This window comes from Euphorbia lathyris, chromosome 3 (assembly GCF_963576675.1).
Source record: "Euphorbia lathyris chromosome 3, ddEupLath1.1, whole genome shotgun sequence".
Lineage (NCBI taxonomy): Eukaryota > Viridiplantae > Streptophyta > Magnoliopsida > Malpighiales > Euphorbiaceae > Euphorbia > Euphorbia lathyris.
In genome coordinates this window covers 33,660,472-33,686,323 of record NC_088912.1, presented here as the reverse complement: position 1 = coordinate 33,686,323, position 25,852 = coordinate 33,660,472, and the positions used below count along the sequence as shown (strand labels likewise).

Here is a 25,852-nt window from a genome sequence, read left to right as displayed (position 1 = left end):
TCGAAGAATAAAGGAAAATATGTGACTTAGGAAGATTAAACTAAGAAAAATAATGATGAGAAGGCTGGAAAGAGTTTTTAGAATTGGAGTTTGTTGTGTTGTTGTCTTGTTCAACGTAGGATCAAACCTTTTTTATAGTAGTTGTTGGCTCAAATTCGTTAGAAGCAATATCCTCCACTCTTCCACTTTGGCTAAGATTTTTATAGCATGCTCTTCATATTTCGAGGAACCATGATTCCACTAAAAACGTATGTTTGAAATGGTTAAAATTGTTGAAAGAGATAAAACGACAAGCAAGCATGTTTTCGTGTCTGTTGAGATAAATCTTTAGACTTCTGAGATTTTTATGGTATATTCTCAACTTTTTGAGGAACCATACCAAACGTGGTTTGGAGGTGGTTAAGGTGTTGAAAAAAAATCAATTTTCAAACAGACATGTTTTCCTTGCTACTATGTATCCTTGCTACTATGTACAACTGCCATTAAATTGTTTTCTTTATAAAGAAAGGTCAATACGAACAAAAGAACAAACTAGCCCGGGATAGACCGTGGGAAACAACTGTTATTAAATTGTTTGCTTCTCTTTGAATACTATTTTGTTTTAGCCGCATAAAAGTCCTCGAACTTATGAAGACTTAAGGAATCAATATTTTATGATAAACCAACCGCTTCCCATGATTCATACTCCAAATAAGACGAATTTGCTGAAAAAATATACTTTTTACCTTGACTTTTACATATCTCTATCTGTTGAAAAATATTTTACAAATGTTTGATTTTATCTTTATTATTCCGTGAATAAAATATTTATTTAAATGACAATAAATACGTAATTGCTTAAATTGATAAATAATTATGGATCATGACTATTTGAATGAAGAAAAAGAAAGCAACTTATTATTTTTTTTGAATTACTTATTTTTTTTTTCTCTATTGCATTCCCTTTTTTTATTTTTTATTGTTTTTAAATTTGTTAGTTTTTTACTTTTTATTGTTTTTAAATTATGCCTAACAAATGCCTCTTTTATGCATAATTTCAAATTTTATTTGTATATAAAAGCAGTTTTTTTTTAAAATATTAATTTCTTTTACCCATTGACTCATTTATTTTCAAAACTTAAAGGATGAGAGAGAAAAGAGTTTGAATGTTAATTTTTTCACACGATAACTCATTTCTCTCCTAACACTGTACAATCCTTCACCCTTCCAGGTTCTATTAGAATTGAAAACTATTTTTCTTATTCCCTTATTTTTCCTTCAACTTTTCCTCTATTCTTTCTTCCATTTTCGTTTTTCTATTAAGTTTAGGACTACCAATTTTCAATTAGAGGACGTCAAAGAGCTCTTAGGTGGACGAAAGCAGGCCCTATTAGTCCTCTAGGAGTAAGTTCGATTAAAAATTCTCATGGGTAACATTTCCTTTTTTGATTTTCTCTTTTTTGTACTAAAACTTCTTTGGGTTGAAAGGAAAACGTAAGAAGAATCGTTAGAATGTACCTGCAATAACAATTAATTGAGTTTTTGATTTGATTGATTCGATTTGGTATAGAGAATTTTTAGATTTTTTTAGGTAAGGAAAAGTCTAAGTCGATTTTGAGCATTACATTCTCATTTGAACGCTTTGGATTTTTATTTTTGGGTTTTGGAAATAAAACCGTCTTGATTTGCATAAGAGTATGTTACTGTAACTTTGATAGACGAGTCTTTTTTTTTTTGGTATTTGATTTTTGATATCACAAAAACTCATATCATTGTGATTCAAATAGTTGCACTTGGAGTCAAATAAGATAGACATCCAAAAAGTAATTATAGTTGGCGGGCTAAAAGCGGAATCGCATAAAGTAATTATAGATGTGACCACACAGAATACTTCTTCTCCATTTATCAAATCTATCCTCTCTCATCAGTTCTCTGTGACTCTCTCTAAATCTCTTTCTCTCTTGTTCGCTTCTTTCAATTTAGGGCAAAAAACTGAACTCGCTCCTTTTTGACTCTACCGTAAAGATCTCCTATATTCATCCTGATCTCCTCTCAGGTACTGTTCTTGTCTCTGGCTCTGAGTCCCGACTCGCTGCAAGTTCGATCCCCAATAGTCGCTGACTTCATTAGTTTCTATTATGATCCTTCTCTCTTTCTACTATTAGCCGTGTAGCTCACTGTTTGTTGTAAATTCCGGGCGTTTTTTAGGATTTTTGTAACACACCAAATTTGATATATGCATATGTTTTTGTTGGTTTGTTTTGTCGAAATTTTTTTAGTGTAGATATTGGGATTATGTCTACTGTAGTTTCACATTTCTTTGGTTGCTGAGTGCTGTGGGAATACAGAAGAGAACGATTTCTTTCGCATTTCTTAAATGCAGAAAGCGCTTTTAAGTAAACCAAGTAGTGGAATTGAGTTTTTCTCCCTTAATCTTCGTACTCTTTTCTTGAAGTAACGATGAAAGATTAGTTTAGATTTTGAGTACGTTGGGCTCCTCTTTGGTTTTCATGTTGTAGCAAACCAGACTTTCGTTATTTGATGTCAATGGATCAGTCCTTTGGCAAATTGTTTGAATTACGCTGCTGCATTATAAGTAATGCTTCAGGGTTTTTCTCTTCTTTTGTATTGGCGTTTGGCTTAGAGGGAGTACTTTTATTACGAGACCTTGATTTTGACAAGGGTGATGATGCTAGTTCCTGTAGCTCAACTGATCTTTTTTCAATACTCAATTCACGTAGTTCTTGAAGATCATTCTTGCTGTGATTTTTTGTTGAATTACTTTCATTCAAACATACCATGGAATAATAAAACTTCAAGTTGTTTCTGTAGCTTTTTGTAATCAGACATAACCTAGTTTCTCATTTTAAATATGATTTGCAGCAACTTATTGTTGTTTTAAGAGCCCAAGATTGAAATAAGGAGCGGGAAGGGTTTACTTTATCTGGAAAATTCAAAAGCATTTTATCATATTGGTGTTTTGCAAATGTCATGAAAAGTGGTTCGCTTCAATTGAGCAGTGAGCACTGATGTATAGTTTCTATGTTTTAGAAATGATTCTTGACCTATAAATCACATATATAATCTACTTTTGATTTCTACTTTTGGTGGATCTGTGTTTCATGTTGCATCAAGTTTTACTTATGTTCCATGCCATATAAACAGTTTTCTAACAATCTTGTGGTTCTACTTTCTCTTGGATATTTGTGATGGTTTTCTGACAATCTTGTGTTTCTTTTTCGCTGTAGATCACATTTTCCTTGAGAAAACTTTTTGGTCAGTGTTCTATTGACTCAAGACAAGGAAGCTGCTTCCTGGCAAGGAATGATATTTTGCATGACCTTTTGACATCTATGCAATGTCGGGGTTGCTTAATGTATTGCTCTTTTCTGAGTGGCTTAGTTGTAGTTTCTGAATTATGTACCATTATATTATCTTCTATTGGATTAGTAATTGAGGTCTTATATCTAATTGTGAAACCAGATCTGACCTGGAGCACTTATCATTTAAATAATAGTTCAAACATTTTGGATGTGGACTAATTAATTCGCACTTAAATCAATTATAATCTACTAATTCATTATTGTATATGTGCTCCTGAACTTTTGTTGTTTCATCTCTATGCTGATTAAGAATGTTGTTTGGCGTGTTGCTTTATTTTATGCCCTTGCTTGTGATGATGATGCGAATCTGACATGTGTTTTGAGTTAATTTGGAAGTTTGTTTAGCGTTTGTTCTCATTGTACAGAATCTTGGAATATTTTTAACTGGCATGGGAGATTTAAATATTAATTGGTCTTGAGATTTCTACTACTGTTTGTAGCATTTCCTTTTACACTGGATTCCTTGTACTCAATAAATGTCAGTTGCTCGACCAAAAAAATAAATAAAAATAAATGTCAGTTGCCTTTTATTTTTCAGCTATTTGTTTTCTGTTTAGTGGCTGTTTAAGCTGTCTTAATGTTTGATTGCTAATCCAAGTTTTTTCTTTCTTGAGCTTCATTTTTCATCTGTTATAAAATTTGATGTTCATTTGCTTGCAGTCTTCGCTTAACGGTTCAGCTTCAAATCTCCCAGACAGTACCGGACGTTCTTTTCCTTCATCCTTCTCTGGCCAGTCTGGTGCAGCATCTCCTGTTTTTCATCATACTGGTTAGCAAAATTTCTGGAGCTTCAGTTTGTGCTTTTGTAAATACATATGTTTTTTATTCTTTCTTTTGCAATTGTGATCTTATTCAGGAACTATTCAAGGGCTGCATAATATCCATGGGAACTTCAATGTTCCCAACATGCCAGGTACCCTTACATCTAGAAACTCTACAATAAATAATGTTCCTTCTTCTGGCGGGGTTCAGCAACCTACAGGAAGCCTATCAAGTGGGCGCTTTACATCCAATAATCTACCTGTTGCTTTCTCTCAGGTATCCATATGCTTGTAAATTGGTAATCTTTAATTATGGCTTGCTCAGCTTAAAATGAAATTAGTGCAGATGTCCCTTTCTGTTTCTCATTGATTTTGTTCTCTCTGTTATATACCTGACAGTTATCTCATGGAAGTTCTCATGGGCATTCAGGAGTCACAAATAGGGGAGGTATAAGTGTAGGAAACCCTGGATTCAGTAGTAACACAAACGGAGCTGGCGGTTCTATTCCTGGGATTCTTCCAACCTCTGCTGGTATTGGTAACCGGAATGCTGTTTCAGGATTGGGAGTTTCCCAAATTCTGGGATCTGCAGGTCCTCGGATTACTAGTTCTATGGGAAACATGGTTGGCGGGGGCAACATTTCGAGGAGCATAAGCTCTGGTGGAGGATTATCTGTGCCTGGTCTTGCATCTCGGCTAAATCTAACTGCAAATAGCGGGTCTGGAAGTCTAAGCGTGCAAGGTCAAAATCGACTGATGAGTGGTGTACTTCCACAAGGTATAAGAATACTGAGATAAACTAACTGGCGATTGTAAAATAAGTGGCTTACTAAAATTCACTACTGATTATACTTGCTTGGAAACTGTTTTCATGCTCTATTTAAATGTTCATGCTTTATAGACATTGATCTGGTTTAGAGATTGAATGTTTATCGAAAGTAAGAGTTCTTGTGACAATGGGTCGTCTTAGAGATGCAGAAAATCTATCCAGTATTATACCAGCTTAGAAACCAGCATGGGTTTCATTTTAAAAGAATTTGGTAACCTTCTTCGTGCTTGTGTATGTGTTAGATCTACTGAATTCTTGCTTGGTTCCAGTAGTTTGCTAATGTGCAATCAATAATATTCTATGCTCACTTGGTTTTGATCAGTGTTTTTAGAATCGTACGATTTGCGATTTTGAATCGTACTATTCGAGTCGAGTTGGCTCCATTTCAAGCTAACTCTATAGGCAGAATCGAAAATCATCAAGAATCTGATGTGAACCAGATGACTCGGTAGTGAATTGGCTGAGTCATCCGATTCCACCGATTCATGAATTAGGAAAAAAAATCGGCTGCAATTAAGAGTTTTTTATGATTTTGCTATCTGTAGAGTTTAATTAAAGGCAGGAATGACTTTTTGTGCGCAAACAACCAGTAAGGATTAAACAAAAGGAATAATTAAAAAAAATTCAACAAATTAAAATAAAACTTGTGAGATTTTGTGGCTTTCCAAATTACAATTACATACAGCAACTCTTTGTAGAATAAATCAATAGATTAATTCCATTCCATCGTCCTGCGTCAAACTTTCTTCTTTTCTTTTCATCGTGGAGCACTTGCACATAACTTTCTTCAAATTTTTAAAACCAAAATAGTTATTCATACTTTCAAGTTTCACCGTTTTTAATCATCCGAAAGAGTCAACAAGACTCTGAAACTCAAATCTCCGCTCTACTAAGTTCAAAACTCCGCTAATTGGGTCGCTGCTTGCTTGAAGAATTTGAACCGAATCTTGCTAGTCACGTTTCACAAAATGAGGATTTTGATTCATGAGTCGAATCTCGACTTGACAACTATGGTTTTGATATTCCTGGATGACAGGGAAGATTGTTTTGTATAGCAATTACTGCATGATGGAAGAGATTATGTTATTTATTTTCTTGATTCGTGATTAGAATACTGGTCAAGAGCTCCTTGGATCAGTATTGGTGGTTCTTTAGTCACAGTTATCGAAAGCGCGCCTCCCTTTCAGAGCCTAGCGACTTGCTGGAGGCGCGTGTAAGCGCAAATTTGTAAGGCAGACAATGTTTTTTAGTGTCCCAAGTTAAGTGGCTGTTTTAATCTCAACCCTTCCCTATCTATATCATATACGGTTGAAATAAACAAAAGAGGAATGAATCTTTGAATGGAAGAAATATCGCACAGTTTGATGAGTGATGAATATGGACTATGAATACTTTAGTCTTGACGAAAGGTAGTTATTAGACTATTAGTTGATTAACTTAGGATTTGTTTGAACTTTAGTCTTTAGATTTGTAATTTATTATTATGAATTATGATTATGGAAGAGTTAATAGTTAATTTGGAATTTATTTCATGTAGGATTTATGATTAAAATTATGAATACTTGGATATGCTTTAGCATTTGACTATTTGTTGTGTTTTAGAAATGTTAATTGTTCTTTTTTATGATTATATATATATATATATTAGACTATTATTTTTCTTTTGTGCACTTTGTGTTGTTCAGGTGCGTGCCTGCCCCTTCTGTATAGGCTCCAGGATCTCCTAGTGCTTTAGTGCGCCTTGCACCTTTGATAACTATGCTTTACATGTTCTTGGTTTTTGCCATTTTTTCAGAAGAGTTGACTTTCTGAATAGATCTTTGTTGCAGTTTGCTTAAATAGTTGACCCTTTTCTTTTTGAACTCACTTTTTGATTCATGGATGACAGTTGTAAGTACTAATCTAAGAGTGGTTCTTTTTGTTCATATAAATGACATTTTTCTGGATTCAGGATCTCAGGTTATTTCTATGCTGGGAAACTCCTATCCTTCTGCTGGTGGACCTATTTCACAAAACCATGTTCAAGCAGTTAATAATCTCAACTCCATGGGAATGCTGAATGATGGAAATGATAGTTCCCCTTTTGACATCAATAATGATTTCCCTCAGCTGACCACTCGACCTAGTTCTGCTGGTGGGCCTCAAGGACAATTGGGTAAGTTAAACCTAAGTTTGCAATTTTAGCTTTTGGTTTGATAATCAATTCTTACCGATTAGTAATTTGGGGATAAAATAAACAAAATAACATTTCAGGTTCCTTACGGAAACAAGGTCTCGGGGTTAGCCCCATTGTCCAGCAGAATCAAGAATTCAGCATCCAAAATGAAGATTTTCCAGCTTTGCCTGGATTTAAAGGTTCTTAGATATTCTTTTTGCTTGTGGAATTTTCTTATTTAAATATGTTATATTGAACATCACATCAGATTTGCTTCAGGTAATGCTGATTATAGTATGGATATGCATCAAAAGGAGCAACTGCACGACAATTCCATGTCAATGATGCAATCTCAGCACTTCCCTGTGAGCCTCGATCTAAAAAGAGCAATACATGATGTTACTTTTTATGCGCTCCTCACATAATATGCTTCCACTTGTTGCAGATGGGTAGGTCTGCTGGATTCAACCTAGGAGGATCCTATTCATCCTATCGTCCACAGCAGCAACAGCAACATGCTCCAGCTGTCAGTAGTAGTGGTGTCTCCTTTTCTCCTGTGAACAATCAGGATCTTATTCATGCTTCTGATATTTTCCCACCTTCACATTCAAGCTATCACTCGCAGGTGTGAATGCTTGTTGCTGTAATAGTTTGTAGTATCTTTTCTAAGGCTGCTGATTATATATTATGGGCCTAATACATCTGTTGCCCCCTGTACTTTGTCCAAAACTTTAACTCCCCCCTTAACTTTCAAAAGTTCCAAATGACCCCTATTATTTTCCAAATGCATCCGATAACCCCCTATTTATCAATAGAATTTGTTGGATGCATAAAATGGGAGACACACTCTGCCAAGTGTCAAAGTGCTCGTTACGTGTAAAAAATAAATGCCAAATAGAAAAATAATTAGAAACTTTTTAAAGTTCATGGGGCGGTTGAAGTTTTGGGGTTATTGAATGCAATTAGATAAGATTAGGGGGTTATTGAATGTAACTGGACAAGAATAGGGGTTATTGAATGCAATTGGACAAGAATATGAGGTTATTGAATGAAATTGGATAAGAATAGGGGGTCATTTTTTGGAAGTTCAGGAGGGCAGTTGAAGTATTGGGCCAAATACAGGGAGCAACAGATGTAGTAAGCCTATATTATGCCTGTGTGAGAGTGATTGTTTCTAACTTATTGTCTATAGTTAAAATAGAGAGGACATTAAATTTGATAAATTAGATTTAGGTTTTTGTTTTCTTATGGAAGGGCATTCTACCTCTGGGCTTAATTTTTCCCTTCTGTAAAAATTTCCTATTGAAATTATCTTATTTGTGCCATTCCAGATTAACCTGTGAGTTTGATCTTTGGTTCAGAATAATGGACCACCTGGAATTGGATTGAGACCTCTGAATTCACCAAATACAGTTTCTGGCATCGGATCATATGATCAACTTATCCAGCAATATCAGCAACATCAGAATCAGTCTCAATTTCGACTACAACAAATGTCAGCCGTTAATCAGTCTTTCAGGGATCAGGGCATGAAATCCATGCAGGCAGCACAATCTGCTCCTGATCCATTTGGGTTACTTGGTTTGCTAAGTGTTATTAGGATGAGTGACCCTGATCTGACTTCGTTGGCCCTTGGAATTGATTTGACAACTCTTGGTTTAAATTTGAACTCAACAGAGAATCTTCACAAGACGTTTGGCTCCCCTTGGTCTGATGAGCCAGCTAAGGGTGACCCAGAGTTTAGTGTGCCACAATGCTATTATGCGAAACAACCTCCTGCTCTACATGTACGTTTTTTTCCTTAAAATTGTGGAGCTGCAAACTGCTTTTAGTTCAATTATTTCATGTTTTTTTTTTCTGTTTCTTTGCATGTCTAAACCGTTTTAGTTCAATTTTTTTTTCATGCTTCCTGTCTTTCTGATTCTTTGCATGGGTTGCTGCAGCAAGGCTACTTTTCAAAGTTCACGGTGGAAACATTGTTTTATATATTTTACAGGTAGATTTTTCTGTTGAAAATGCTGCTTTGCTTCCTCTTTGTGTTTCAATGTAGCACTCACATTTTTATGTTTTTGCATTTCAGCATGCCAAAAGAGGAAGCTCAATTATATGCTGCAAATGAACTGTAAGCTCAGTTGCGAACTGGTTTCATATTGCATACCCTTGTCCCTTTCCCGTCTTGCCTGTTTATATCTATATTATCTAAAAAAAGTGCTCATTTTGTTATTGTCATAGAGGTGTAGGAGTATTTTCTATTTTGCTATTGTTGATACTCAGATTTGAGGATACTTTACTAAGGGTGATTTTAAACACCTTGTTGGCAGTTACAATAGGGGCTGGTTTTATCACAAAGAGATTCGATTATGGTTCATAAGAGTCCCCAATGTAGAGCCACTTGTCAAGACAAATACGTATGAGAGAGGATCATACCATTGTTTTGATCCAAACTCATTCGAAATTAACCGACGGGTTCGATCTTTTAACCTTATTTTGTGTTTTTCAATATTAATTTTTTTCTGGCAAAAATCAATGGTTTCTGAAATATGTATTACATTGGATGCAGGATAATTTTGTTGTTCATTATGAATTGTTGGAAAAGAGACCGGCTTTACCTCAACATTAACCAGTTTTTCCATTTACAATGTAAAGTTTCAGTTATGTACTCATTCATTAGATCGTAAGTCAGTTTGCAGCATTAATGTTACTTCAAATTTTCAATTTTTATCAATCTTGTTGTCAAATCTTGATGCAGCAATCAGCCATTTTTAGCAAAATATATCACTTAATCTGCATATGTAAACTTTGGAGATGTAGTTTCTACCTTCCACCTCACTTTAAATGCTGTTCATATCAAATGGCAGGATTTGTGGCTTTCCGACTTTAATCACATGCTACAGTCCATACTTATCCTTCTGTTGGTGTTAATTTAGATTAGTGGCAGATTCGTAATATAGACATTCTTTTCAATATAATTGTTGTGTACTGGATGAGGTTTGGAACTTTGGTTTTTATGCTGACATGTAATGTGTGTATGGTGTTAGAGACTATTCTATCATCGGCACAAATTGTTATCAGTAACAAGTAATGCTGTACATTGTTTTTTGTATCTTGAAGGTTCTGTGTGAATAAGATAACATGATTTTATTCAATTAAAATACAGTGCAAGCAAACACTAGGATTTAAACTATATACAAGTATATCATGAATTCACTACTTAAATAAATTAGATTTAGCTGGGTTTTTTTTTTTCTTTTTCTTCCGAATAGAATACATGGGAAAGAAACCCTAATAATAGGATCCATACTATTTGAACTGAAAAGGATAAACAATTGACATATTGTAGTTCAGATACGAACAGATTAATGTGCTAATACTTATTTGAATGTTGCTTAAATCCTAGATATATATTTTTACCCTAGGTTTTCTGTATAATTTCGGGAATGAATAAAAAAGCCAAAACCTTAACAAATATTTATTTTACTATTTTAAAATCTAATCTAATTAGAATTCCTACTTCAAAATTAGATAGATATTTAATTTTTTTGGTAACTATTTGGTATCCTTGGTTATAGTACAGACTAATTTCGAGGCTTAAACTGATCTAGTATTTTAAATAGATAATCATTAACTTATTATTATTATTATTATTATTATTATTTTGGCTTAACACTAGTAGGAAAGTTTATGCAATTTTATCTCAAGACTTTGTTTCTCTTTCTTTCCCAAGTATTCCGCCTTCTTAATTTCTGTGTGAAGTTTCTTTTATAGATGAAGAAGAAAATGCATCCATTGAGCTGTTTTTTGATGGTGATGGATGGAGCTGTATAATCTTCTTCTCTCTTCTCAATTGTTACCATTTGAAGCCTTGCGAGAGATCAAGATTTGTTAAGAGTTTTGACGAGAGATGTTTGTATAGTTTCTTTTGTTCATCTGAATCTTAATTCGATATTTTCTCTTTCAGTTGAACAAGTTTTTCTTGAAACCCATAAATGAAGTTCAAGCTATGTAAAACATAAAACCAATATTACTTATTTATCGAGTTGTGCAACTCTCTATAAGCAATATATTTTTTTTGGGTGGACTCTATAAGCAATATATTGATTTGCCTTTATATACTTATGCATTGGAAAGTTTGAGACTATTTATATGATGTCCAACTCTTCAAAATTTAGGGAGACGGTTAAATTAAGAGAACAAAATGGTTAAACTTTGTATTAAAGATTGAAAAGGTAAGATCGTAATTAGTGTAGTATGGCTCGTATATTATTTTTAGGGAAATTTACACAGAAATTTAGATTTGACAAATTATTTACAACTACGTCAAATACTAATTTAAATAATATCAAATTTAAAAAACCATTATTTTTTATATATTTTAAGAACTATATTTTATGAACTAGGGATCTAGGATATATTTTTTAAGGTTTGTGATTTATGAATTAACTCTAAAATTTATAAAATTATATTTTATTTGTGATATATGGAAAATAATGACATATTAAGAATTAAGTTTTTGATATGATTTGATTGTAATTTTATAATCAGATATGATTTTCATGTAAATAATCATTATTTTTAAGGATAAGGTATCAAAACAAGCCTAAAATTTTTGAGAAATTATCAATATGGCTTCTGCATATAAAATAGCATCAATATAAGTTTAACGTTTAAAAAAAAGTACAAATTTAGGTCTCGATGACGAAATGTGATGTCATTCATATTACTCCATTAAGTTCTGATTTTTCTCTCTACGATAGAACTTAACAGAATAATATGAATAATATATCACGTTATGTTATCGAGATCTAAATTGGTACTTTTTTTAAACGTTAAGTATATATTGGTATTATTTTGTACGTTGAGCATAAATTTTCTAAAAACCATGGACCTATTTTGGTACCATATCCCTTATTTTTATAGGAAAAATTATGAACTTTTTTTTTTGGTTGCCTTTTCCATTCATCATCTGCCTTTGATTATATACACTACAGATAGGAGGCCATAGCAAAATTTATAATCCAAAACCATTTGTATCTAGACTAGCCACCTCAGGTATGATATGCCATAAAACCCCTTCAGAAAGTAATATCATGCCTTTGCCTTTCATCAATTTGTTACCTTTAGCATCTATCTCCACAGATCTCTTAATTGTCAGTGTGACCCATTCAACCAATCATGAAAAGAGCTATCCTACTCTACATCAAGCATACAAAACATAATTAAGCTAGCATTTTCTTTGGTGTTCTATAGGATAATATCCCTCTCATACGAAACGTCACAACCGAGATATCTTTTTAGACACATTGCTGGAAATACTTTAACCAGTAAACAAGAGTTGCTGCGTTTTTAGTGCAGAATTCTTCCAGTCAATTGCCTTGGGTTCTTTGGCACCTTGCAATATCAAGTTTTGGGGGTATTCAAAACAAGACCTTTCAATTTTGGCATCAGGTCTTCTAGGAATTCCTTTTTACTTAAAATTCTGTCTGATGTACAATCTTCCTCCTGAACAATATTCAATAAACGAAATCAGATACAATTTCAGGAAATAAGAGAATCAAGATAAAGAGTATTTGTTTACTTACATCACCAGTTGCAGCGGAAACAAGTGATAAGAGAGTCACTGTTGCAGTTTGATAATCTGTCAATACCTTATATGCTGAATCATCTAGTTTTTCCTGAAAATGTTACATCCACATGGAATAGAATCATCTAGTTAACAAGAATTCACCTCTCCTTACAAATTGAATTTCATTTTGAGGCATTTTCATTTCACGGAAAATATTTTTCTTATTCTATAGAGTTTGTTGCTCAGAAGGAAATCAAGTCAAGGAGAATCAGGGAAAATAACTTTTTTTATAAAAGGGAAGTTATTTTCCAAAAGAGAAAAGACTCAAAATCAACATGAATTTGTATCTTCTACAATTATACTCCTACCCATACAAGAAAAAACATTTTCTTTCCTTGGAAAATAATTTTCGTGGAAAAGATTGTTCCAAGGAAAAATATTTCCACGAAACAATATAAACTTGCACCTCGGTCTACTAAATAATGTGTCTTCTTGGGTTATAGTCGACTTTATAAAGGCTATCATTGCTTATTAGAGAAAATTACACACAACGTTAGCTTTCATTTAAATTTTACAATTAAAATAGTTAGTTTTCTTTTTTTCATCAATGCAATAATTTTTTATAATAAAATTATCAATAACCTATAAAATATATTCCTTTTGTCAGACTCAAACGGTTATAACAATAAAAATTCAAAATTAAATATTATCTAATTAAGGTATTTTTATATTCACGTTTCACTTCTCCTTCTATCCTTTGGATCTCCTTCTTCTTTAATATCTAATATATTACAACTCCCAATTCAATATATAAAAGCAAATTTCAACAATATGAAGTTTTCACAAATGTTTAATTTAATAGGAATATGAGAATGGAAAATATGAGTGAACGACAGATTAACACTAATTTAGATTTGTTAATTTTGAATATGCCCATAATATAGTTAATCAAACTAAACTAATATTCATAAAGGTTGAAGATTAGGAGCTTCTACTATAAACGAAATTCTAAAATCTATGATGAGAAAATCCATGGTGAAGTTTATATATCAGTGAATGAATTTAAATTCCAAAAGATCTATTGAGGAAGAGAAGCTCAATCTTCTGTCAAATTTTCAGTCCCAGATTTCTCTCTTTTTATGGGCATACTTTTAATATTTATCCAAATCAATTAATAACTAATTCTCACCCTAATTCTTAGGAACACGTTTTGCATCCTTGACATTTAGAATATTAAGTTTAAGAGTGTTTGATAAGATAAGCATTAATTTCATCAGTGTGAGATAAAAATATTTATTTAAAGCTATCATGAGTTTTATGTAATTAGCCCTTGTTATTATCCTGTCTCTTTGATGAACAAGATTTTCCATTTGAGGATCTGGGAAATTTTTTTTATTGGTACCATGACTCTCAGCCCACCTTATTAGCAACTCCTACAATCACTGATCCTCTCCTAATACGTAAATCGTATTTATCCGCTTCTGTACCTTCTGCCACTGTTTCTGATGATGTTGCCTTGGACACTCCTGCAACATCACCATCGGGTTCTAACTCCACATCAGTAGTTTCATCTAAGCATCATCAAACTGAGTCTGTCGCGTCATCTGCAACACAAACTGTCAGCCCGCAAACAACCTCTACAGACTATCCTTCGACAGGGGCAGTTAAGACTCAGATTGCTTATTCACGGACTCTGTCCGCCATTCCAACTGACATTGAGTTATCAACAGATACACAAAATAATGCCTCCTCTTCACCATTGGTTCAAGCTCTTCAAGAACCTCCTTCAAGTCTTCATCGGATGGTTACTAGATCCCATGTTGGGACATTACTAGATCCCATGTTGGGACATTAAAACCCATGATACTCACTGCGACCGTATAGAAAGAGCCCACAACCTTTTTACAAGCTTCAAAATCACAGGAATGGAGAGATGCTATGGGATAGAATGCATTGCTGGTGAATGGCAAGTGGAGCTTGGTTCCGTTACCTCTGAATGCTAATCAAATTGGTTATAGATGGATTTTTAAAATTAAAACGAAGACGAATGGCGAGGTAGAGAGGTATAAGGCACGATCAGTGGCAAAGGGTTATCATAAGAGACCAGGGATAGACTACTTGAAACTTTCAGTCCTCTGGTCAAACTCCCTACTATTCGCCTTATTCTGACATTAGCTAGATGTCTCAAATGCCTTTTTGCATGGTGATTTACAGGAGGAGGCTTATATGACACAACCACTTGGTTTTGTGGATCCTACACGCCCCTGCACATGTTTGCAAATTGCACAAATCTCTGTGTGGTCTCAAACAATCACCACGTATGTGGCATGAGAAGTTAACCTCTAAACTACTTATGTTTGATTTCAAGGGATCAAAGACAGACAACTCTTTGTATTGTAATCACTGTGGCACTGTTAGATTGTTCTGTTTGATCTATGTTGTTGATTTACTAAATATTCTGAGTATGGTTGCAAAACTTATTGAATTTTTGGAGTCTCAATTTTCCTTACGAGCACATTATTTTTTGGGTGTCGAAGTTGAATGGAGTTCCATGGGGCTTTTTCTTCATCAAACCAAGTATTGTAAGGCTATTCTTGAGAAATCGAATATGCATAGCAGTAAAGCCGTTTCAAGCCCGTCAAATCCGATCGAAAAATTGAGCACTGAGGATGAAGCATTGTTAACCGATCCCAGAATGTACAGGAGTATAGTGGGTAGTCTTTAGTATCTTGTCTTCACCCGTCCAGGCATTTCCTTTGCACTAAATAGAGTCTATGCATGCGCCTCATGCATCACACTGGTTGGCTGTCAAAGGCATTTTGCGTTATCTAAATGGGACTTGTTCGTATGCTTTGACACTTGTTGAGATGACAGGTTTAGCCAATGGCACTATTTTTTGGATGCTGATTGAGGTGGAGACGAAGATGATAGAAAATCCACCCGCGGTTATGCTGTTTTTCTAGGCAGATGCCTTCTATCGTGGTCCTCGCTCAGTTTCTCGTTCATCCACAGAGGTAGAATATCGTTCGATCGCATTTGTCACGTATACAAATGTTACTCCGTCAAATCGGATTCCAGTAACTTCTCCTATCTTATAGTGTGATAATTTGAGTGCAGTTTATTTAACTGCTAATCTTGTATTCTATAACAACACTTAGAAATTGATTTCTATTTCGTTCGAGATAAAGTTCATTCAAAAGCACTTGTTATGCAATACATTTCTACCATGAATCAAAGGACGGATGTTTTTAGCAAACCATTGCATTGCGGGAGGTTTCAATTGCTCCATGACAAGCTTTCAGTGTGGTCCCGCCCAATACAACTTGAGGGGGTGATAAAGATGTCATAGTCGGTTAGGAACTAATTATATTTTCCCAATTAACCTATACTTCACGGTTTGCTCTAATTAGAGTTTGCATAGGATTCGGTTTTCCTAATTAGAGTTTGTATAGGTTTCGGTTTACTTGGCTAAAACCGACTGTCTTTTAGTATAAATGTGTGTTCTGTTAATGAGAAATTTAAGCTTGAATTATTTCAGCAATAGAGTTCTTTCAATCATTACCTTCAGTCGAGAGATGGCAATAGAAATGGCCCTTCCTGGAGCTTGAAGGGCTTTGCTGTGGACCTGAAAGCAAGAAAAACCAAGTATAGACATTGCACAAATAATTAAAAATCAATATACAGAAGTATAAAATGAAAGTTGGTGCAGGCACATCAAACTTAGGCACAGAACCTGAATGTAGAGTAGGGAAACAGCTTTAGGCAAAAGAGTAACTGGATCAGTTTCTGTAGAAACTTGTGCCGTCAAATCCTGATAGTGGCAAAACAGAAATCAAACTGAGCAATTTTATTTAAAATATTTCATCTCTAGTTGTACATCAAGAACTTGTAAGAAGAAAAAAAAGCAAAGTACAACAACACACTGATTGACTTGTATATTATTCAGAAGTAATCAGCTGGAAAACAATGAACCTAACACTTATGCGATTATTTGCACTCTATAAAATCAATAACGGTTGTCAGACACAAAACAACCTTGGCTTCCAGTCATTCAAAATAGCTACGTTGGTATACATGGACATAAAGATTACCACTGGGGATAAGGGTCACATTTGCCCCTAAGGTTATCGTGGAAGTTTAATTTTGTCCTCATTGTACAAACAGTTCAATTTTGCTTCGTGGTAGATATCTTAGTTCAATTTTACCCTTTTTGAAGAAATTTCGTTACTAATTGCCATCAGCATTTACTTAGAAAATGGTAAAATTGAACTAGGTTCATGAGGGAAAATTTGAGCTGAAGTTTCTACAACGAGGACAAAATTGGACTGTTTTGTATGACGAAGACAAAATTGAACTTCTTGAATAACAGTTAGGGGCAAATTTAACCCTTAACCCTTACAGCTATAGTGAACCTTCTTCTGACTATATATATTGTGAAACATGATTAAGTTCTAGATTTTTTGATATTAAACCCAGGCAAACCTTGCGATATGAATGCAGAAGAGTTCTTTCCAACTTTTTGTCAAGCATTTTCACGAGTAGCCCACTGAAAAAGAATGCAAAATGTTAGATTAAGGCATGCAGAACTCTGTCAGGCAAAAAAAAAAACATCATGAGAACCATGAAAAAGGCACCAAACCAATTAAAAACATTTATAAAAATACCTTTCCTCTGCCATGTCCCTTAGTGAAGTCATGAATGCTTCTACTTGCTGCGACACAAAACAATCAAATTTAAATGCTGCAGGAAATTCCACAAAATTGACATGCAGTTTCAAAAATCTTTAACTGGCTAAATAGGTAAGGCACAAGATTTAGATCCTGGCTCTTTAAGCCAATAAAGTCCCATGCAACCCAGGATCAAATTTTGACAGGAATTGGCATAAGGAGGTCTACCACCAATTTGTAGTCTAGTCATTAGAGTGACAATTTAGGATATAGGGCTGAAAGCATTCGGAAAAATCATTTTTATGGGCAAAGACACCTAAAGTTCTTGAGTCTAGCTAGGTAGACTAAATAATCAACCAAATTGTATCTTGAAATTTGTCTAGAAAGTTAAAAACAAAGAATTAAGCTGAAGCTACAAAATCACCACAAAGTGAGATCAATTCATTAAAATAATAAAGGAATTGGAAATGAAAATAATCAAATTATTAAACGGATATAGATTTAGAACTGCAATCTAAGCTAGTTGAGAAAGGAAAGCTGAGAGTTTGAAAGGAAACTAATGGAATTGTTAAGCATATACCAGTTTCACATTTCTCAATTCTACATATTAAAAAAAATATATATTAAACCTATCCCTCCCCCATTGTCCTTCACCCTTCAAAGAAATGGGAATGAAAGAGAAAAAGGAAAGGAGCGGAGTATCAATGAACAACTATTCCAATGAAATAAATCTTGAAATTAAAAAATTCCCACTGCACATGTTCAATCACTGACCTTCCCTTCCAAAGCTTCTACTACTGCAAGAGCTTTCTTTGAAAGGGATCCTGGAAAACTTTTTGCCTACACATGAAATGAGGAAAAAAAAACAGATCAGTTTTGAGCTGTCTTTCAACTTTTGATCTGTCTCATTTGGCTTAAACTGGGGGTTAAATATCTCATACAATAGCAGTTCTTTCTGCAGAATTAAGCATAATGGATTCTGAACTTTGGGATTCTTCAACTTCAGATCCAGTCTTCAATTTGTTATGCTTGTCCTACATGGTCATCAACTGAACACATCAGACCATCCCTAAAAGCACACATCTTAATTTCACAAAATAAAATCAATGGTAAGCCAAATGAAATCACATAGAAGGTTACCAAGTTATGGAAGAGTGTATCTGCAATAGAAGCACCTATAGTTCTAAGTAGATGTCTATGCAAAATAACCTGTAAATCACACAAAAATACTTGAATTTATCACATTTTATCATCAAGCAACAACTGCTCAATTGTTTATCACAGAAAAGGTTGTTAGCACATTGATTTATCAATAACTTACTAAAGTTGATTGGTCATCTTCAAACAAATCAAGTGCTTTTTCATACAGCTGCATATTTAAGAAAGACTGCAAGAAGGAAAAACAAAAATGCATAAATGCCCTTAGCAGATTGGAGGAGCCAGACTTACAGTATGAACAGTCCACATCTCAGAAAATATTAGAGTGCAAGCATGACAAAAGACTGTAACTGGCAATCATCAATAACATATGTGCTAACCTCATCAAGTTTCTTTTGCACATTATCAAGCAACCTTTTCATTTTCTCAGTATTTTCAGTAAATATTGTCTTCCTTCTCTTCTTCAAATAATTAATAAGCATAGGTCTCATATGGTTAGCCAAAGGTCTAAGGATTATCTGCAGATCTTCTATACCTGCCAGATCAGACCAATATAACAACAAAGCTAGACATAAAATAATACCAAATTGGATGAATAGTTACTTTGAACATACGCATACCTTGCTCTTCAAAATCAGGAACCAGACTAAGGATCTTTTGCATCACCCACTCTTCTGAAGGTACATTAAGATTGTCCTCTTGCATTCTAGCTGAATCCTTCTTAGCTCCTGCTTTTGCATCTGAGGCTTGAAGAGAAGCTGCCCCTTTTCCTTTCCTTTGGTTTTTCTTAGATTTTGTAGGTACATAGTCCTCATCATCAGGAATGCTTTCAACTGTTTTTGTCGCAGCAGATTTTCCCTTCTTCTTTTTCTGATTGCCAGTGTCACTGAAGTCACTAGACCTACTGGAAACATTTTTAACTTTAACTTCCTTAACCATGTTTGAGTCATCACTCAGCACATCACCAGAAGTTCCCAAGAGGCCAAAGGCATCCATCTCCTTTTCCATAAGATCATATACAGACTGACCATTCAGAGAAAAGGTTTCAAACATGAGAATCAACTTAAGAAACCAAAAGGACATGCACATGTTACTTATTTGGTTCAGTAACTCAATAGTGCTGGATTTCAGTCAGTTGAAAAGGACTTCTGTTGTTTTTTCTTTTTTCTTTTCTTTTTTCTTCTTTTTTGTATGTGTTTCTATCAAAGGTTTGGCATGTGGAAAGGAAGGAAGAAGTGGATATATTCCAGATATTTTCAAGGAAATAAATAAGCTGAATTTCCAAACTGTGAATTGAAACAATAGAACCTAGAAGGAAGAAGACAATGAAACCATTTTATATCACTTACTCAATATTTTGCATCTCCTGAACCTCAAAGTTCAGAACAAAAAGTAAAGCATCTCACCCAACATGCTCTTAAGACAAAAAGATTAACAGATACCAATTGGCAACAATTGCCTATGAGCACCCATGTACATAATATCTAAATACTGATGAATAGAACATATTGAAGGTATTCATAGCTCACGAAAAATTCATTCTAATATTAGCATCAAGAGCATTACCTTGATAAAATTGTTACTGAAAACATATGTCTCCCCCAAGATGAGTCCTTTATTAACCTAAGAAAAACAAATAGCAACTGAATAAATAGTTCGCATGATTTTATGTACGAACTATCACTGAGGCAGAAATGTACCTTGAGAGCCGACTTAACAGAAGGACAAAGTGACAAAATTTTAGATGCATCTTGAGATCCAAATGACATGGGTAACACAGAGAGAGAATCAATCCTGCAATGATCAATCATATCACACCATGAGAGGAAGGAATACGACAACAACAACAAAGCCTTAGTCCCGAAATGATTCGGGATCGGCTAACATGAACCATCATATAAAACCGTGAAATCAAGTCGTGTCAGCGACATAAATTCTCTCCCTCCACTCCGTCCTATCCACTACCATATTTTCCTCAATCCCCAATAAACTCATATCACTTTCAATCACCCTCTTCCAAGTTTGCTTAGGTCTTCCCCTACCCCTCAGTTACTTTCTTTTAAGTCAGACAAGCTCATTCGATCATCATCATAAGTTAACCATATACCTAAAATGTCTGTAAGGCTATATCCCCCTCTCGCTTCCTCCATTTTTTACTTATAATGCATCTACAGTAATAAATTCAAAATAAGACAAACTCATTTGATCATCATCATAAGTGAACCATATACCTAAAATGTCTGTAAGGCTATATCCCCTCTCCCTTCCCCCATTTTTTTTACTTATACTGCATCTACATTTATATCTACAGTAATAAATTCAAAAAGCACGAGGATCAGAATTGTGTTGACTACAATTTCCCTATTTAAATTAGCGAAAATATTTTTAAAAGTGCACCATTATTCCGACTCTTCCCCCCACCCCCCCTCTTTTTTCTTTTTTGCTTTCTTTTCTATTTTTGTATAAAATGCAATGAATAATGACTGTCTATACATGGCATGCTTTCTTGGATTTTCTTTTCTTTAAAAAATGTGCCACTAAACATAGGCACCAAAAAACAAAAGGAATTGAAGAAGTGAAATCAAAATGATGACCCTGTTTAACATTGAGGCAATGGTAGTTTTTCCATGAGCAACTACGAGCATTAGAAAATAACAATAGGCATGATAAAGTACTGACTATCCAATACATGGAGGAAACAATGAGAAAAAAAGAGCAGTAAACAGTTAGATTAAGTATTCCAAATAAAATTGCTACTGCACAGAGTGGCCTCCAAGTTTCAATCCCCAAATTCGGCCAAATCAGGAGTCGTATTCATAAACTCAATGTGATAAGGAGGCCCCACCTAACCAATGCTACTGCAAAGAGTGGCCTCCTATTTTATGAGCTAGAAAGATAGACTTAACTATTTATCCTTTGAGTTTAAACCTCAAAATTCAGACAAATCAGCAGCAGCATTCATACAACTCAACATGATGAGACCCCATCTAACCAATGCTATGGATAAGAAGATGGCTACAATTGTAAGAGCTAGAAAATATAGATTTAACTATGTTTTCTCCAGCTACAAACTATTGCTTAGAAAGTAACAAAAAACAATACTCCCTCCAATCCATTATATTTGTCGGTTTTGTTGTTGTACTAGGATTAAGGAGTTATTAATTAGGCTTAATTTAGGATAAAAATTGAGTGGTTAAGACTAATTACCCTTGTTTCAGAAAGACTGATAATTGCTTAATCGACAAACTCAAATCTAATTGGTTCTAAACAATGGATTAAATACGTTTTCTAAATCCCAAGACACATTTTCATTCTTTGAGTAAATGAAGAGACAAGGGTAAATTGGAAAAACGAAAAGTAAATTTCATTGGAAGTCTAAAAACGTCAAATAAATGGAATTTGGATTTTACTATAAAATGACCCATATAGTGAGGTAGTAATCTTTAGACTATCGAATAAAAAGACATCAAATGAAAACTGCACTGTACAAGAAATTAAGATATCAAGGCAGTCATTTTTGAGAAAAGTAAACAGGACAGAATATAAGTAGACATTTATTATTGCCCTTACCAGGTACTGCGCTCAACAGCATCCTCAACAGCAGCATCCAATATTTCAATCAAGGAGGGGTTAGCAAAAGCAGTAGCTAAAGGTATGCCTTCCGGATACCTGGACTAAATTGGAGTGTAGGACCACAATTTTGATTAGACAGCAGGAGAAGCTTTCTCAAAAAAGACAGTTACTTGAATAGAATCTTATAACCTTAGGAAAATATATATAAATACTCCGAATTTTAGAAACACTCAAATCAATAAAATACCTGCAAAAACTGAACAGGTTGGGATATTCCAAGTTTGTTCAGAGTGTCGTAGCTGATAAAAGAATTCTGCAGCGACAACAATCAATGTTTGTTGGTATAACATTTTTAGGGCCTAAAAAGGATAAAAAGATGATTACAGTACAGAGCAACTAACCAAGTTTCTAATGAGATGACACAACTAGCCTTCATTATTCATAGTTATATCATGTCATTCTGTTCCTATGATGCAGATAGCTAAACTACATGATTTTTGACATTCTACTACATTTTAGGTGATGCACAATGCATCAACACAAGCAAACTAGATAGCAAAAACTCACAGATAAGTAGGAGAACTGGGCTTTCAAACCTGTGAAAAGAAAGAATCTGCACATTCCTTCTGAGCGGTGGCAAAGACCTGTTGCATAAATAAACTTGGTATAAGAATAAACAGTTGCAACTAATGAAATATCTTGACCATTAAGAATCTTCAGCACATGAAAAAGAAGGCCCCAACATGTTCCCCACCCTGCATACACTATCCCCACCATTTCATATGTTTTTTTTCCCTGAAAGTACCATTTCATATCTTTTAAGTTTAGTGATCAATATTATTCACAACATATGAAGCTTTCGCACATATTGCAGGTGCCATCCAACACTTGTCTAGTGAATGAAACATACAATCGCTACAGTGTATCTAAAATGCAAGTTTTTCTTCTTCCATTGTGTAATCATGTAAAAGGCTGTAGCCAAACTCTAAACCTTTCCTTACTGAAGAAGTTCTGACGTGGGTTAACAACAATCGTATACATCGAATGACTTGTAAAAAAATAAATAGCACATCTTGCTAAATTGAGCAAATTCACACTACATTAACTTCTTACATCTTCAATGGGGAATCTCCTGTAAGACATACTCCACAATTCACCACAACTGAAATGAAAGGAACTTTTCGTTCTGACAAGATAAAGTGTAGCGTACAGTATACAATAGTGTTAAAAATAAGATAACATACATTTGGAGTCCAATGAACTCCTGCACGAAGTGATCCAAGAACCTCGCCTTCCTTCACCAGTCCATTAAAAAGAGACTGGAAAAATGAACTTTCCATAGCTACTCCACTTGCTCCATCCATCTCCTGCAACGACTGCAGTATGGTTCCCCAGAGTACTGACAAATTTGTAGGAACTGTGATCGCCCTTGTAGCTCCACGAACCATGGAATTAACACGAGCAACATAAGCTGGTGTATACAATTGCCCACCTTCAAGTCTGCCTCTCACCTAAGTGCCAAGGAAACTCATATTACAATTTATCTTCCATTAATGCCCATGACTGCCAATCTCTTGCCCTCCCTACTATAACACCAAAGTAAAAGAGAGAGAGAGAGAGAAGAAGTTAAGGGCTACATTGCAGAAAAGAACACAACTTACCAAACTTCCAAGGCGAGCCTCTAACATAGAAGATACCAATTGGGAACCAACATTTAACTGTGCGGCAATTTCTGCCAGAGCAATTTGACTACATTCTTGAAGCCTCTCATTGATTTCTTCTGCAACATTATCCCAATAAGCCTGTGATATAATTTCTCCTTGAATTAACATGAATTCCGGGTGTTCAGACACCACATGTTGAGCTTGCTTCTCGACATGGTATAAATCAACTCCAGTAACGTCCGCAAGATCTATCAATGAAATACGCCCCAATTTATTTACCTCTGCCACTATTTCCTGCTTCAGTTGTTCCTGGAGCACCGTATATGATCACATTCAATTTGGGACAAAAAAAAATTAATGAAGTATGCTAGAGATGATTAAATCGTATACTTCTGTTAACAAAATAAAAACAACAAAGCACGACAAGTAAACTATAACACCATTTAGTAACCCAAAAATGTGCGAAAACTAATTAAATTAGCAGATTGCCTCACATTTATAATATCTGAAACCTCAATTAGTTGTAACCTATAGTACTATTTAGCTGAGCTGACTTCGAGGATTAAAATTTAAAATTCAGTTCTCTTGAATTCATTCATTTTCTCAGTAACCAAACATAAAATTAGAGGCATGAGTGTGTTGGAGAAGAGATGGAGAGGAGTACAGGAGTTATGTATTCTTTGCCGGAGACGGTGTGGAGAAGGTCGAAATCGATGATGTGAAGCTCATGGAGTTTCTGGACCAATTCAACGACGTTTCTGTCGGACAATCGAATACTGGATTTAACTTGCTGTGCGAACTCGAATTGTCTCTGCAATTCAAGCAACTCGGCATCCATACTTGTCGATCCTTTCTGCGATCAAACACAACACAGCAAAACGTTTTCTGCGTCGTTTTTCAGGTTTTTTTTTTTTTTTTATGAAAATTTTGCCTTTTGGATCCTGGAAGCTAAACTCAAACCAGTTTTGGCTCAAGAATAACGATGGGCTTGTAATTCTCAAATATGGAGCCTTTTACTCGTAGCCACATTTATTTTCCAAGCCCACACTATTTTTTTTAGGTAGCAAATAAAATAATCTACTGTTAATGCCAAACAATAATTTAAATTATATCAAGCCAACTAGACTATCATTTTTCTTGTTATTTTTGGATATTAATATATCCATTCTTTAATTTTGTAATTGTAACTATTTTTGCAATATTTCAATCTCGAGAAATTATATTATATCTGAGACACCACATCATCCAAGTGCCAGACTAATAATTTATTATCACATCATATACTTTAGAAAGTAAAGTCTATAAATTAGAGTCTAGGATTTATTAATGTATAGAAATTATTTTTTAGGATTTATTAAAAATTTAGAGTTTATAAATTAGGGTATGCGATTTATTTTTTAAGGTCTATAATTTTATACGAAAAATTAACTAAAAAAATATATAATTAAATTAATTTAATATATAGATAAGGCATAGTTTATTTTGTGATATAAAAAATAAATTTATATGAATTGACATACTAAGAATAAGATTTTATATATAATTGAATCGTAAATTTTATCACATAATGTTTGAAAGATGAAGAGAGAGGCTCTCTCCTTCCTCTCTCAAGAGAGGCCACCCCCGCCTTTTCTCTCTAGTTTGATCCATTGCTCTTAGTTTGTGGATCATTGGATCTTCTCTCCGTGTGTCTCGATGTAGTTGATTCATGACCAGCAGTGATATTTCACTTTTATGATTTGGGGAGATACTTTTAGAATTATAATATGAGAAGTGCGTTGGTAGATCTAATGCGTTTTCTATGAATTTTTCCATATGTAAATTTTTAATTTCTTTTTTTTTTTTATCTTAGGAAAAATTAAAACACATAGAAACACTAGGCATTAAGAATACAAAGCTCCTTTCCTATATGAGTTCCCTTGAAAATGCCCTTCCATCGTATTCCTTGGTTTTTTTTGTTGCTTCATTCTCTTTGAGTTTCTTTTTCAATAACAATTTGCTATTTGCGGCTTAAGGAGCAGCACCAACTTGAGGAGCAGTATCAGACACTACTTGTAAATTTTTAATTTTTAATTTTTAATTCTTTTGAGTTCATCAATGCATTCAGAATAATAGGTCCA

At 34.3% G+C, this 25,852-nt stretch overlaps 2 protein-coding genes and 1 non-coding gene across 6 annotated transcripts; 1 reads left to right on the top strand and 2 right to left on the bottom strand.

Annotated features, from left to right (window-relative positions):
• Nucleotides 1–1,877: 1,877 nt before the first annotated feature.
• On the top strand, nucleotides 1,878–10,076 carry LOC136222405 (probable NOT transcription complex subunit VIP2). 4 transcript variants are annotated; one of them, XM_066010141.1, is made up of 15 exons: nucleotides 1,878–2,035; nucleotides 3,228–3,355; nucleotides 4,023–4,131; nucleotides 4,219–4,400; nucleotides 4,523–4,901; nucleotides 6,904–7,107; nucleotides 7,206–7,307; nucleotides 7,387–7,472; nucleotides 7,553–7,732; nucleotides 8,469–8,894; nucleotides 9,051–9,103; nucleotides 9,188–9,229; nucleotides 9,429–9,573; nucleotides 9,668–9,747; nucleotides 9,966–10,076. In XM_066010141.1, the coding sequence occupies exons 2-14, from the start codon at nucleotides 3,338–3,340 to the stop codon at nucleotides 9,725–9,727; spliced, it is 1,986 nt and encodes a 661-aa protein (XP_065866213.1). In that variant the 5' UTR covers nucleotides 1,878–2,035; nucleotides 3,228–3,337; the 3' UTR covers nucleotides 9,728–9,747; nucleotides 9,966–10,076. The 4 variants fall into 4 exon arrangements, with proteins under 4 accessions (XP_065866213.1, XP_065866212.1, XP_065866211.1 ...); XM_066010140.1 differs by having other exon boundaries at nucleotides 9,857–10,076; XM_066010139.1 differs by lacking the exon at nucleotides 9,966–10,076 and having other exon boundaries at nucleotides 9,668–9,832.
• Nucleotides 4,051–4,131, bottom strand: LOC136225297 (small nucleolar RNA snoR35). The gene has a single exon (XR_010687019.1). It is a non-coding gene; the product is annotated as a small nucleolar RNA snoR35 (small nucleolar RNA).
• Nucleotides 10,077–12,182: 2,106 nt separating the features above from the next.
• On the bottom strand, nucleotides 12,183–24,673 carry LOC136222449 (E3 UFM1-protein ligase 1 homolog). The gene is made up of 20 exons (XM_066010223.1): nucleotides 24,397–24,673; nucleotides 23,730–24,041; nucleotides 23,313–23,579; nucleotides 22,665–22,712; nucleotides 22,316–22,381; nucleotides 22,066–22,169; nucleotides 20,196–20,289; nucleotides 20,062–20,118; nucleotides 19,116–19,518; nucleotides 18,876–19,030; nucleotides 18,659–18,724; nucleotides 18,478–18,546; nucleotides 18,279–18,371; nucleotides 18,112–18,177; nucleotides 17,335–17,381; nucleotides 17,153–17,216; nucleotides 16,404–16,481; nucleotides 16,233–16,295; nucleotides 12,687–12,779; nucleotides 12,183–12,606 (listed from the first exon to the last, which is right to left on the bottom strand). The coding sequence occupies exons 1-20, from the start codon at nucleotides 24,568–24,570 to the stop codon at nucleotides 12,505–12,507; spliced, it is 2,421 nt and encodes an 806-aa protein (XP_065866295.1). The 5' UTR covers nucleotides 24,571–24,673; the 3' UTR covers nucleotides 12,183–12,504.
• Between the last annotated feature and the right edge of the window lie 1,179 nt (nucleotides 24,674–25,852).

Bases quoted from the DNA above. Each gene is read 5' to 3' on its own strand.
- LOC136222405 (XM_066010141.1), top strand. The intron at 4,401-4,522 runs GTATCCATATGC...TATACCTGACAG, and splicing joins TACCTGTTGCTTTCTCTCAG to TTATCTCATGGAAGTTCTCA. The intron at 7,108-7,205 runs GTAAGTTAAACC...ATAACATTTCAG, and splicing joins TGGGCCTCAAGGACAATTGG to GTTCCTTACGGAAACAAGGT.
- LOC136222449 (XM_066010223.1), bottom strand. From the start codon at position 24,570: ATGGATGCCGAGTTGCTTGAATTGCAGAGACAATTCGAGTTCGCACAG. The intron at 24,042-24,396 runs GTACTCCTCTCC...ACGGTGCTCCAG, and splicing joins GCAAAGAATACATAACTCCT to GAACAACTGAAGCAGGAAAT. The intron at 19,519-20,061 runs GTAATGCTCTTG...CTGAATGGTCAG, and splicing joins TCAGTAACAATTTTATCAAG to TCTGTATATGATCTTATGGA.